General features: G+C 35.1%; 2 protein-coding genes across 6 annotated transcripts in view; one reads left to right on the top strand and one right to left on the bottom strand.

The window, feature by feature from the left end:
- Nucleotides 1–14,550, top strand: part of eIF2D (eukaryotic translation initiation factor 2D) — a 28,395-nt gene that overhangs the window by 1,543 nt on the left and 12,302 nt on the right. Inside the window, exon 2 of one of the 4 annotated variants that reach the window (XM_074138384.1) lies at nt 1,041–1,272. The exons of the other annotated variants lie outside the window; for them this stretch is intronic. The gene's annotated coding sequence lies outside the window, so the exon portion shown is untranslated. The remainder of the gene's footprint in view (nt 1–1,040; nt 1,273–14,550) is intronic. 4 annotated transcript variants of the gene reach the window in all.
- LOC141459368 (neuropeptides capa receptor-like) lies at nt 2,303–12,531 on the bottom strand. Of its 2 annotated transcripts, XM_074138388.1 has the most exons (6): nt 12,447–12,531; nt 12,086–12,367; nt 9,498–9,588; nt 9,218–9,417; nt 7,872–8,108; nt 2,303–2,861 (listed from the first exon to the last, which is right to left on the bottom strand). In XM_074138388.1, the coding sequence occupies exons 2-6, from the start codon at nt 12,354–12,356 to the stop codon at nt 2,503–2,505; spliced, it is 1,158 nt and encodes a 385-aa protein (XP_073994489.1). In that variant the 5' UTR covers nt 12,357–12,367; nt 12,447–12,531; the 3' UTR covers nt 2,303–2,502. The 2 variants fall into 2 exon arrangements, with proteins under 2 accessions (XP_073994489.1, XP_073994487.1); XM_074138386.1 differs by having other exon boundaries at nt 12,086–12,513.

Below are 14,550 nucleotides of genomic sequence, written 5' to 3'. Positions count from 1 at the left end.
TATTCAATTAATGAATGGGTGAAACAAAATTGTGTTGAGTTTAATGTTTCCAAAACCAAAGCCATGATTGTTGGAAGTGCCAGATATATCAACGATATTGATATGAATTTTATTACAAAAATAACAATAGATCAGGCTTCTATTCCTTATGTCGATTCTGCTAAATGTTTGGGTGTCACTATTACTAGTACTCTATCATGGAATAATCATGTTGGTGACATATCTAACAAAATTTCTAAAACTTTGTGTCAGCTTAAATACAATAGGAATATTCTGCCTATTTCGCTAAGAAAACAGCTGATTACTACACTTATATTTCCGCATTTAGATTACTGTTCGCTAGTGTACAATGATTTAACAACTGAATTGAACATAAAATTACAAAGGTCAATAAATTCCTGTGTTCGTTTTATTCTAAATGTAAGAAGAGATGAGCATATTACTCCTCATTTTATTTTTCTTAATTGGCTGAATGTCAAGTATAGAAGGAAGTACTTATTGGGAAGGTTTCTGTTTATGCTTCTAAAAAATAAACGTCCTGAATATTTATTTAATCTGTTTATTAGGAAGGCCCAATTAGATTTAAAAAATACCAGAACTGCTAATTCCAAATTTTATATTTCTCCATATCGAACAGTTACCTATAAAAATTCATTTCTTGTACAATCTTCTCTTTTCTGGAATTCTTTACCTCTTACATTAATTCATAAAAGTACAATAGCTTCATTTAAAAATGCATTGTATGATTTCTTAATGCGGTCTTTCATAGAAGACGCTTCTCATTAGAGAGTTTATTATTTAGTTTTATATCTATTAATTAAGTGTACTTCAATGTAATTTTTGTTATAATAATTTTACTTTTATATTGCTTTTACTTATAGAGAACTTATTGTGATTAATTTTGTAATTTAAATTTTGTTTGTTGTCCTTAAGGGATATTGTCCCAGGACAAAATAAAAGTTTCTCTCTCTCTCTCTGGAGTAATATTTCGACGTAAAATTCGCTTCTTGAGTATTAAGATTTCCGGATCGATTTTTTAGGTAGCAGAAGAACAGGTTCACATTTGGAGATAGTCTTCCTCAGAATATGTTGGGAAGACATCTAAGAGAGGGTTTTCTTTGTTTGGCAACAGGGGAGTGGTTATCCTTATCTACCGGCTTCCCACGCTTTCCAAAAACTTCCCTAGAGTACGTGGGTGAGTCGTGTCATCATCTGGGGAGCTGGTGAGAGTGATCTCACCCCATTTTGAGGCTTAATGTATCTATTTGGTCGGTATGTAGACTACTTGCGAACAAAATATATGTATTGAAAATGTGGTTGGGTCCGAAGTGTTGGATATTATCGTTCATTTTATCCTTAATGCTTTCCTTGCATGTTTCCTTTATTTCTTCTCCCCACAATAATGTATGTGTGTATTATAAAATAGATAAAGATATACATATTTTTATTATAGCATTTGATAATAATTTAGGAATGAATTATTATTACAGGTAGTAATATATTTTTTATTAACTGTGTGTAATTGAGCTATCGTATTCTTCTATAAAACGAAATCATGTCTGAAATTTCGTTTTAACTCCGTGATTCAATTTACGATATTGATAGACCAGCTCTAACTTTCTCTTTTTCTATTTAAATTTGCGGTTGTGTTATGATAATTAAGAATAAAAAGATAAATCAAAAGATTAATTCGGAAAAGAGTTGAAATAAAACGCTTTTTTATTACTGTTAATGAAGATGAATACATTTTATTATTATTTTAACAAAAGTCATGCAATATTAGGTGTCGTGACACCTAATAAGTTCCAAAACTATGAGTGAAAATTTAATGCAGTAAAATTACTTAAATTGTTATAAAATTCCCAAAAAGTACATTTTATGTTTCTGTAATATCTTCTGTAAAAATTGTTAAAAGGCGAAGCTAGAAAGCCCCAAAAGTAGTAAAAGAAAGAAGTGAAAAATAATGGGGATAATTGAAGACAAATTTAATTACAACACAACCTTTTCCGAACGTTTCTAACAGGCTGAAATTAAGAGTGTGAATGAAATGTTGGGTTGCTGATTTGTATACCTTTCGTCGTTTAATCAACCCTTATACTTAACTTTTTGAACTGTAAGTTTTTTTTAAGGAGATTGATTTGTCAATACTGATAAATGAACATCTGATGAAGAATGAACGTTCGAAAAGTGACTGTATGAAAAAACATGCTCCTATGATAAATAAAATAAATGAAAAAATATAATTAGAACTTTAAGGATCATGTATACGTAGAATTGGAAATAGTAAAAGAAAGTCATGTTAGCTTACACACCAGAGTTTTCTATTTAATTCTTATAAACTAAATGAACGTATGTCGTTATATTACTTCCGTACAGAGGAGGTGATAGTACCACTTGATCTAACAAAGTTTTCTTAGGTCCAACAGCGTTCCGGATTTAAGTTCAGAAAATCTGGTCATTTTAAAGCGTACAATAAAAGTTTATAAAATAGAAAAAAAAAGTTTAGGTAATATCTTCTATGTTATTAGCTAATAATGATTGGTTATGTTGCATGTTCATTGATTTGATACTTTTATTCACTTGTCCACTTGTTGAATTAGTTTCACGGAGACCAGGAGTTTTAATAATCCTATTATATTTTCTACACCATAGTGTTTGTTTAAAAGCTTTTCTATATTTTAATGACATTAGGTTATAGAGTATTGGATTAATTGTGGCTGAAAAATAGTAGAATATTCCTGAGATGTAATACAACCAGACGTTCACTATGCCATACCAAGGGTAATCACTCATATAGACATAGATAAGGCGTTGCATGTGGAACGGAGCCCAGCATATGAAGAATGCGACTACCACAGCCACTGAAAAAAGACAAACCAAATTACATGCGAGGAGTCGCAAGTAGGAGCATTGTGATTACATTCTGGAATTGTTTTGATATGATCCGGATGTTTGGCAATGTCTAGAGGTAGCCTTATATACAAAGGCAAAGGAGCATTTTGGATAACACATCATGAGGCCCATCTCAATATATTCCAAACTTAGGCTAATTATTAAAAAGGTTTTGGACAGCTAACTGAGGCATCAAATATCGTTTCAAAGTAGTCAGAGAGGGTGTGTCAAAGGCCTGCCGAGCTGTATTCCTACACGACTTACAGATGCAGTTCTGAAAGATGTCCAGGTAAGATAAAAAAAAAAAAAAAATTAAATAAACAAAGAGTTTGAAACACCAGCTCTTGTGCACGGAAATTGTCCAAATAACAGGATCTTCATTCCTTGGCGTTATCATTGTGTTAAGTAAAATCTGATAGAGCTTCTAAACGGTTGAGGGTACGAATGTTGTTCAGTAGAAGCAATTGAGTAGTTGAAAAGGGATCCAAGGGAGCGCTGATAGTCGACCCTACCCTAATATGAAATTACCAAGCCTCAAAACTACACTTCGAAATCTACATGTAATAAATGTATTCCTTGTACCAGGAGGAATTCCAGGAGCAGTTTAGGAGGAGGGAGTTTTAGGTGGAAGTCTTGATTTGGTTATACGGGTACCATTCCAAGAATGGTTATAGCTTTCTTCTGTGAAATGGTTATTGACACGAAAAACTAGGTCATATTTGCGGAGGCCATAATTGAAGACTCACTGAGGATCGTTAGCCTCTTACATGGCTGATTATACGTCCCTAGTTCCATCCACTTTAAAGCTGTGCTAATAACTGTAATGAGACAACTTGTTTACGCTACGTTAAAGCATCTTATTATCTTCGATTAAACATACATGTATATATTTATTTATTGTTGAGTATTGTTCATCGTTATTGGTAAATGATTTATTAGTCCTAAAGGAAGAAAGAAAATAGAATATTGCCAATTCCAGTCATAATTTTTTTATTTTTTGCCAAGCTTCTGTTCTAGAGACTAGGTCATCTTCAGAGCTGTGGAACGTATTTTATATTGTAACGTACATTAATTTAATATAAATATAAATTTAATTAATTCAAATTTATGTATATCAATTTAATATTTAAAAAAAGTTCAAAAAATTATTTATCTTAAGTTATAACCAATTATAATTTTTTTAATATTACATTACATTTTAATATTTTTTTTACTATATGTATAGGGCAAACAAATCTAATTACGAAACAGAATGCAGACTGTAAAAAAAATTTATTGAAACATCCCAGTATTTAAAAAAGACTACTGACACTCGTATGACACGAAACTAAAAAAGAACACCACAGCACTTTCCTTACATAGCTCAGAAAATGCATCACACTTTCTATTTCCCAAATAAAAAATACTGAAATCAGAGACAAACGCACAAAAAAGGAAAGTGCTAGAAATGATTTGTTGACCAGGCTAGAAAAGACCGTCATTATTGGTGAATATGCTCTCTTTTTGGATAGAGAGGGATCATTTGATAATGTATCATTGGTGTCCAACAGAGATGCTTTGCTTAATTCTGGCGCTACAGCTGCGGCGGTGAACTGGATATGCCATATGGTGTTCGGTAGGTTGATGACTGTCAAGTGCCTTGGTGTGGTCCAAGAACGAAGGTTGTTCAAGAGAGTGTCCTCAAGGTGGGATTTTATCCCCCTTTTTATGGAATCTTGTAATGAATGGCCTTCTCAGCGGTCTAGCCAGTCGTCCGGGATATGCTCGAGCGTATGCGGATATCTTACTTTGCGGAGCGATAGGCTGAGATTCAGTGTGTCTAAGATTCAGGTGGTATTATTCACCTGGAACAGAAAACGACCGCAGCGTCTTACGCTTTATGGAGAGGAAACCCAGTTTTGCTCAAGAGTAAAATATCTTGAGAAATTCCTGAATTCTAGTTTATCTTGGACTCCGCATATCAAGGAACGTGCGGATAAGGCCCTTATGCAGTGTCGTAGGGTGGTTGGCAAGAGATGGGGAATTTCCCCTAAACTTATGTATTGGATGTATACGGCCGTAGTGCGCCCTTTTTTAGCCTATGGTTGTATTGTGTGGTTGAATGCTACTCGGCAAAAGACGTTTTGAAATGTTTTACTACGCTTCCAACGGTTTATTGATTACCAGGGATTGCAGAGTACTCCTACTGCCACCCTGGAATTTATTTTACGGCTTCCTCCCTTTGGATATTTTTCTTTGGGGGAGGCTCTGATGGCTCGTGGGCATTTAAGAACTTTCTCGGTCGGAAAGGCAGGCATTCTAATCATTTTGACCTGGTCCGGGAAAATAAAAAACATATTGCGATGCTCTCCATGCCGAGGGACTTCTTCCCTGCGACTCTGGACTTTCGTTGGAATTACGGGGTTAGGATACAAGCAAGGGAGGAAGCTTGCAATTCGGTCGAGTTAATAAAAGGCATTTCTGTTTTTTCGGATGTTTGGTTGATGGATAGGGCTGGTGCTGGCCTCTGCATCTGGGGACCCTTGTTCGGGTTCAGATGGGAACGCACCAGCCTTGATATTAGTAATTATGCATCTGTTTTTCAAGCGGAGTTGGCCAGCTACCTTACTTCGCTGGAAGGGATTCGTCGGTACTGATATTGGGTTCTTCACGGATGGCCAGGCTGCTGCTAAAAGTCTGCTGCATTAAAGCTCTGGCCTCGCCTAGTAAGAACCAAATTTCGGTTCATTCTTGCCATATTGCTCTCAATTTACTGGGAGCTTTTAACACTGTTTCGGTTGCTTGGGCCCCCGGTCACTCTGGGATTCCGAGTAACGAACTTGCTGATGAAACAGCTAAGGAAGGAGCTGCGTTGATTACAAGTCCTCAGCCTATTATCCCTGTATCCTATCGCCGTTGTCGAACGGAGGTGGAGCAGTGGATTTTGAAGGAACACCGGAAACGGTGGAGATCCCGATCTGATTGCCGACAGGCTAAGGAAATTATTGGCCTGTCTAAGACGGGTGTTGTTGACTTCAGCAGGTCCTGAATCCGCCAGTTGGTTCAGTTGTTGAGTGGACATGCGAATTTAACGTATCATCTTTTTAAATGTGGCCTTGCCCAGTCCCCAGTTTGTACTGACTGTGGTGAGGCGAATGAGACTGCACGGCACTTTGTAAAGGAGTGTCCCGTTTATTCTAAAACTAGATTCCTTGTCTTCGAGAGGTTCAATGTTTCCCTCTTGGTGATTGTAGCATCTGGTAATCTTAACGAACTTTCTAGGTTTATTCTGTTCACTGGGCGATTGAGTTGCCATGCTCCCTAGTGTCCCGTTACTACTTTATTAGTTTATTGTATTGGCATCTGGCAAACTTTAGCCAGATTTGTTGTTTTAAAGCCCCGGTATCTCTCATGAGATGAGGGGTGGGCGGGGAACAATGGGCATTTTAGATTGCCTGCGTTGCTTCCCCTTTTTGGTGGAACCGATCTTCTTCCCCCTTAGGAGGATCCCTAAATTGAAAGCTTGGCCAAAAATAAAAAATTGTGACTAGAATTGGCAATATTCTTTCTTCCCTTTATACATTATTTACTTATATTCTATCAGTATCATTCCGACTGATTGATACGCTGGGTGTTTCAGCAACTTGACGTTCTAGCAGCCTCAACTAGATAGTATAACTAATAAACTAAGCTGTGGTTCTCTATCGAGACTACAGACAGGTAAAACAATCTCGACCTGTTGATTGGATTTGATTATGTGCTTATATATTTGGTCTCATTTGATTTTGTATAGTCATTGATTTTGTTTGAATCTTCAGTATATATAATATATTTTTATTTAATTATTTTTTTGTATGTTTCCTGTAACAGAAAACTACTATATCCCTAAGGCTTTTAACACTTCACACTAGCAAGGTTTATTAGTAATAGTTTCACCTGCTGTAAACAAATTTGAAGCACTGATTGCACATTTTAAACAATCAGGAGCTGGTTTCGTTGAAGAATCGTCAATTCTTAACAATCTCTGAGAGAAAGGGAGTTAAATGGAACCATACTTTTTCATCTCTCTGCGAAAATCTTTTGCTAAGATTTTAGGAAGTTGAGCTCAACAGACATCTCTACAAGGTGTCTCTCAGCGGGAGGTCCAGCTCTCCTGCACAAACTGAGACGGGTTAAAATAAAAGTTTCTCTTATATCCCATCAGATTGAGTGGCCATGACATCTCTGACCCATGGTAACCAATCCAGAGGAAAAAATACGCAAAAATTATTGTTGTGAATACACGAGACCTTATAAAAAGGAAGTGTTTCTTTGCTGATGTCATCTTTTGGCTGCAGTGCCTGGAAAACTGAACTTGCCCTGAGTCTAATCCCATCTAATCTAATCTTCGGTACCAAGGAGAATGAAAGTAGTGTTAGAAGCCAAATGAGAATGTATGTAAAGTAACATGTTTTTTATATTGAACAGAAAATAGTAACAGTCAGATTGATGCATAAAGTCATGCTGTTTTTTTCATCATAGCGTATGCACATAGAATTAATCAACTACATATCCCCTCCATTTTTTACGTTTGACGGGCTCCATTGGCCCAACGATTTGGGAGATGTAGATTTTTCGCCAAAAAAGTTCTCATCAAGGAAATTCTGGAGTCACAAGTGGTCGCATTTCTTTCTTCTTCCCAATTAAATATAAGTAAAGTAATGCCTATTATTTCAGGTGGGCTTTACGTCAAACTACCTATCAGTGCTGATAATGGAAGCGGATGGCTAACATACATTGCTGCAAATTTTTCGTTTTTTCAAACTATTAAATAAAATCCAAAACCAAGACCGCGATTATAACCCAGCTTAGTCTAGTTATCTATAACACAGCTTAGCTATGCAGTCAATTAATCGCTCGGCTATCGTGGCACCTTCTAATTAATTAATTACAATAATGAACAATCCACAACGCAAATTCCGAAAGATAGGTAATGTGGATAGGTAAACTATTTCTCTTACTTAACATTGAAACGATGGACTTTTTTGACTGAATACTTTGGAGCTCTCCATGTACGTTTCCACGCAATTTCGTATTATTCTTAATGGTAAGCCCAATTCGCACGTATAAAAAAATCAAAATTACTGCTGGGCAAATAAAGAACAGTGTACAGGATAGTTCGTACAGTGGTACATCTGCGGGCACATTCTGCTTCAACATGGCGCAAAATGCTGATTCGATTACAGCTTTACCAGATCCTGTAAAATAGAAAATTTTTATGTTGACATTTTTAGTTAGTAAATACTGATGTCTAGTTATTAATTAATTGCATGGTGTGATATTAATCCTTAAAAAATGAATGTCGTAATATTTATTTAATGGCTGTTGTAATGTTATACTAACATAATACATATATACAAATCCAGCTCTGAAGTAAATAACACATTAGTTGAAAGTTAGGCAAAAAAATTGAGCTATGATTTTACCGCTTCTAGTAATCAATAAAATTTAATTATTGATAGTCACAAAAAAGAAATACTTTTTTTTTTGTGTTAGTCTGTTTGTTGTGGATCCAGAACGTTTGGTTAACCTAGACATTATTTTAGTAATTCGCGGTCTTCACATTTGTAGAGAATCAGCGGGCATCTATAAAAGAATTTCTTTGAGAATTGTCTTCGCCCTTTCGTTTTATTTATCGATTGTATGTTTCTGATTGGTACGAACTTTTAACATTCCATAAGGCCAGTTTTTAATTTTGAGGTATTTTATGTATAATCAAATTCATAAAGGTGATAAAGGTTATGTCATTTTTATAACATGTATCGCTTGCTGCTGAGAATAAAGGAATGAGTTTTGTTTTTGCATCTATGAGCCGCATGTACACTTAGCTCATAGAAACTATAGCAATAAAACTTTTTATATCCTGTATTAAATGCCCCTTCCATCGTCTAACATGAATTGAAACCGAGTGTTTCAGACGAGGTTGTCAAAAATTAAAATACTGATGTGGAATTGAATCAAAGATTTTCAGTCTCACTGACCTAAACACAAGTGGTCGTATCGCATGGAATGGTGGAGAATTCAATTGCTTGTTACCTATGACTGTATAATATGAAATCTTATAACTTCGCAATAGTTTCCAAAACGTTTATATATATAAAAAAAAAGGATCAGATTTAGTACAGAAAAATGGCATTATGTCTTTTATTAGGCACTGCAATGATAGGTTAGGTAAACCTATTGTAGAATGCGCTGAGAATTTGGGTCCCTCTTCAGTGTTAAGGCAATAATTTGTTTTTGACTTCCTCTGCTCTGCTTAATTACAAAGCTCTCAAAATTATAGAGCACACACATAACACTCACTCACCTGGTGGAAAGTCCACATAGTCAATAGTAGTATAAATTGCGAATGGTGCTGCAAAACCTAATGATATCAACCAAAGTGTGCCTATCACTTTTATCACACGATTCAATTTATCAGTAGTGTAAGATTTCAATGGATAACATATAGCTGTATACCTTTCGACGGAAAATGCAACAATTGTCAACACAGAGACGTAGGATGACCTACAACACATCAAGTACATGAATGTTTTAAAAACCTATTCATTACGGCCACCTTGCCCACTTTTTTTCAGAATACTTACATTTCTGAGACTAGAGCCCTAAGTTTACAAACTAGTAAGCCCAGAATCCATGGGTATTGTTGCCAGAAAACGCTCAAATCATTCGGCAATCCTGTAATGTAGGAATAAAATCTCACATGAGATAAATTGCTTATCTTTTTATATATTTTTTGATATTAATATCAGAAGTGTAATCGATGGTTATTAGCCGTTGTAAGGGATTTTCCGCTAGCTATTGGGTCAAAGCAGTAACGTAAGAAGTGTAGCTCAGATTGATATACAAATTACTTTATAATTTAAAAAAATAAAATTAAATTAATTTCATCACATTTGCAGCGTTGATAGTTGAGGTTTATTCGAAATTGCGGATTTCATACTTAGTTGAGATAAGGATTGTGTCTAGTGTTCTTATTGTATGTTTTATTATGGATGTACCTTTACTGTTTTAGAATACAGAGGTGTGAGAGAGCCCGATATGGTTACGCGTTCCAAATTTGAGCATACATTGTTCACAGATAACTATGTCAAATAAAATGGATTCCGATTTGTCTTGATTTGCATTTTAATTGAGTTAAATACTAAGGTGCCATAATAGCCAAGCGATTTGAGGCGAAGATCTCAAAGCTATTATGTATTGTGGTGCTGGATTTGATTCCCGGTTTCAGCCTATAATTATATTTAGTAGTACATGAAAATTGTCGTAAAGTATGAAATTCGTCTCCTTTCACTCCAGCTTATTGAAAGTTAAAGATAAAGCCCGCTTGAATTTGTGGGCCTTACTTTTTGACTCGGCGTTTTTGACTTTTTTACTTGAAGTATTAAAAAAAATAAGAATTACTAGAATTATTCTGCGAAGTATAAGATATATTGTAGGATATAAACTATATATAATCCATTGAGTAATTGTAAATATTAATTACTTCAACTATCTTAGTGCCAGTAATTCAATATCTCTTTGGTACCACGAAGGTTCTTTGTAGATAAAGAATTCAATACAGTCTGCTTTTACTTTAGTAAAATGTTTAGTAAAGTGGGCCATGGATCGGAAAAAGTAGTAGTCCGAAGGGGTGGTGGGGCTGAGCCGAGTGAGGATGAAGTTCAAATTCGAGCTCATTAATTTTTCAGGTGAAGTGAGGTATTGCATTATTACGCTGTAAAAGAATGTTTTTATGATGACTGAAGAGGAATAATTTTCGGCCAGAAAATCATGGACCTTTATCCATTGTACTGAAGAGTTTATGTGTTCACGTGCAAAAGGTTCGCCCAACAGTAAACATCTCGAAATACACCACTCCTATGTAAAAATTTAGTGATGTCAATGGATTTTTTTTACTTTTCTGTTTTTCACTGTTTATTAATTAACATTTAAAGTAACACCCATACACACCATGTTACCTCTCTCGTTCAATTAGCAAGTTTAGTGTATGACAGAAACATAGTAGAAGTCAAATTCTAACTTATGAATCAAATCTCTGATGGTGGATGGTAATCCGAATCCGGTCAGAAATAAGAAACGTGCGCGCTACGACGGATTTAATCAACGATATTTGTTATGAACTTTGTACAGAAAACATAACTTGTAATTTCAGTCTTTAAGTTTTCTACTTTCCAGTTCCGATACACAAACTCCCTTATAATAAAAGCATTTTTTTATTAAAAACATATTTATTTTTTTTTAAGTCAATCTGCCTTTTTTTTGGTACTATACGTGTTCCTAGAAGTTGCAGTAATTGAGGCAGATTTTTCCCTTCTTTTTGGAGGTAAGAAATGTCATAAAAGTGCCTATTTGTAGTAGAGCGAGACGCCCTGCAAGATTTGTAGTGCTTGTTCAAGCTTCTCTTAAAACTTGGGTAAAGGGCTGTAGACGTCCGATATTGCCTCTCTTTCAAAGCTTATATTTCTCTGAAATTAGTTAACCGTAACGGTCGGCACGAATTTACAAAGCATTGGCCCCCTCAACTTTATATAACTTTAAAATTACTTGAGCTGCTGTTATTGTGTAAAACATTTTTAATAATGTTATAAAATCGCCCCAATTCAAAAATCTATTTCACTTACTTTATAATAAATTAATTTATAGGGTAAAAAAATTATGACTTAATACTGTTTCACCCTGAAGAATGAATGTGAAATAATCAGTTTCAAACATAATACGCACATATTACTATATCAACGCTGTCTTTATATCAAAATTTTATTCAACTAAATGAATGAAGAAACGCAGACTTTTGTCATACTTTATTAGTGAAAGAAAGTTATATAAGTGATCATGCCAGATTTTTTTTTAATTTTTCAGTATACCTCTACTGAAAAACTTAACTTTTTTAAACATTATTTTCATGAAAATAGATTTTAAGGGATATTCTGTGAAGCTGGAAACGACTCGCTTCCTTTCAGAGCACTGTGTCCTTAAATTGAAACTTCGTGTGTATATTGAAACCAATTAACATTAATTAACATATCTAGTTTGAAAAATATATGAGATAGAAAAGGTTCTACTCGTATCTCAAGGGAGAATAGTAGTGAAATATTGTCGTTTGAGTACAAACTCCGGCTTTTGCTTTTCTTATATCCCATTATTAAAACAAGAAATAATGAAATTGACTTACCTAACAGTAATAACACTAAATCTGACATTGCTAGACTAAATAGATAATAATTAGTTGCATTATGCATAGATTTATTATATGCGATGACAATGCATACAGCTAAATTACCAAATAGTCCAGAAATGAATAATATACCGTAGGTAAATGTAATCGGTAATAAAATTTTTAGTGGCAGAAACTTAGGACCTCGCACTATAATCAAATATTCTTCTAAAGATACATTGACTGGTGTGCTATTTGTGACAGTTTCAATTATATCAAAGCTATTCATTATTAACAGTCCTGTAAAGTTAAATTAAAAAATATTAAAATAAATAAATACACTGCAAAACTAGTCTAGGATCTTAAATATTTCATTCACTTTTTGTGTACAAAATATATATACTGTTGCCTTCTGTATCTTATCTTACTGACAGCGAATTGACTCGAAATTTGCCGAGATGGATTCACAAAACGCACATTAAAAATTATATTGTTTCTTATCTTAAAAACCACTTTAAGATATAAAAGATAACTTTACTTTCAAAAATGAGGGGAAAAATTAATAACAAAGAGCATATCTTTCTTTCTGTACGCTACGGTCCATGCAGTTTCAATTATATTTCGGACCTTGGCCTCCTTTAATGAAAGCTCTTACTGGTTGTTTAAAGTCTTTCTCATTCCCTTTTGCTTTTCTATTCGTCCCAACTCTTTCCCCAATCTTTGAGCCATAGAAGGCGCAGTCGGGCTTGGGGTATTTTCCTAGATGCCCTTCTTCGGACCATGATCTCTCTCCATAAGGTACAAGTGTCCTAACCACCTTAACCTAAAAAGTTTAGATCTTTTCACAAGATTCTCCTCTACAAAGAGCTCTTTTAGTTCCGAGTATCTCTTTGCACAGTACACCTCTCTTTTCACTATTTGACCAATGATTTAGTACACGTCTCTCCCAACAATTCAGACGGTGCTCAGATGTCTACAGTGAGAAACTAAATCTCTGCTCCATGTATAACTACAGGTTGGAGATTTGTTTTATGTGCGGTTAATTTGGTATCTCGAGAGATGTTCTTCTTTCTGAGGTCGTTGGTCTTAAGGCAACGTAACAACTATTTCCGGCCGCAAGCCTGTTTCGAATTTTATCGCTGACATCGTTGCTCATTACCATAAACGACCTTAAGTATTTAAACCTATCTTTCGCTTTATAATAGTACTTCTCCTCCAAAAGATAGTCAAATCACATCCTCGACCTTGAACTTGTATTTTACTGCTTTTACCTGTTACCTGTATCTGGCAGCTTCCGCTCTAATTTTATTTAACTTTCTTCAGCAGGTGTTGACTTATAAATTGCAGCAATCGTCTACCTAGACAAAGCATTGGGTAGTGCGATTATATATGTAACCCACAGGGTTTGAGAATGAGGGTTTGCAGCGAACAGCAAATTCCAGTATCTTATTGAAAATATCTGGTAATAATGGATTACCTTGCCTAAGACCGATGGTCACCGGCATCAGTTAAACGTTCTGGGGTATTACCAAAACTTCTGTTGTAAAGAATCTAATTTCCTAAAATATTCTTGAACATAGGGTTTGCATCTTCCGTTTGGCGCAAGAAAACTTACCGTAGTTCCATTGACAAACATCTCCATAACTCTGCCGATAGATTTACCGAAAAAAACTTAGTAATACTGTCTTAATTTTTTCGCTTATATGAAAGTATATTTGCCGCAATGTCACTATTGAATAACCGAATAATTGGTTAACAGAACTATTTCAGTTTTTCTCCATCTTATTTCTGCGAAACTAAAAAAATCAGTTTCGTACTGTAATAATTCTTGCCCCAAATTCATACTTGCGGCAGGATGAAAATTCCTGAATTCCGCTTCTTGGTCTATTTCCATTTGAATCATTTTGGTAATTTTTCATTTTATTTTATGATTGAAGGCGCTCCAACATCTGAGGTCATTGGCGCCCGCAGCTATTTTTAGTGCACTGCCGGCCTTTGGCAGTGTTCTCTCGTTGTAGATAACACTATCACCGGACAGTGAGCTGTAAGAAGCAATTTCGGTTATTCTTTTTTATTAAAGGTTTTGTAACCAGAAAGTTTTTGAAGAGTAAGAAGATTAGCCTCTATCCCAACCTCTGATTTGGAGGGCCAAGGTTTTATGACAGGGTTACAAATCCCCTAAGTGGCTGCCAACCAAGGTTCCAAAGATTCACTTCCCCTGACCAGAACTTTGTTTCGGCAAGCTATACCTGCTTATTTCGCAGCTGAACGCATATCTGGTGGCTGAGCAGAATCCGCTGCGTTTGGATAGGCATGGTAACATAAAAATATAACTGGAAAGAAAACCTAGAGCCAGGAGTAAAGATAATAGAGAACAGTTAAACGTAAAGAATGCAGAAAAAGTATCCTGTAGTTCTGTAGCTAATGCCACACTAATAGTGTATCTTGGTTAGTTGTGACAAGGCCACATATGGTCACTGATA

Source organism: Rhodnius prolixus, unplaced genomic scaffold (genome assembly GCF_049639745.1).
Source record: "Rhodnius prolixus isolate KJV_2025 unplaced genomic scaffold, Rpr scaffold_11, whole genome shotgun sequence".
NCBI classification, from domain to species: Eukaryota; Metazoa; Arthropoda; class Insecta; order Hemiptera; family Reduviidae; genus Rhodnius; species Rhodnius prolixus.
The sequence above is the reverse complement of the archived record's forward strand: the minus strand, read 5'-3'. Positions and strand labels throughout refer to the sequence as shown.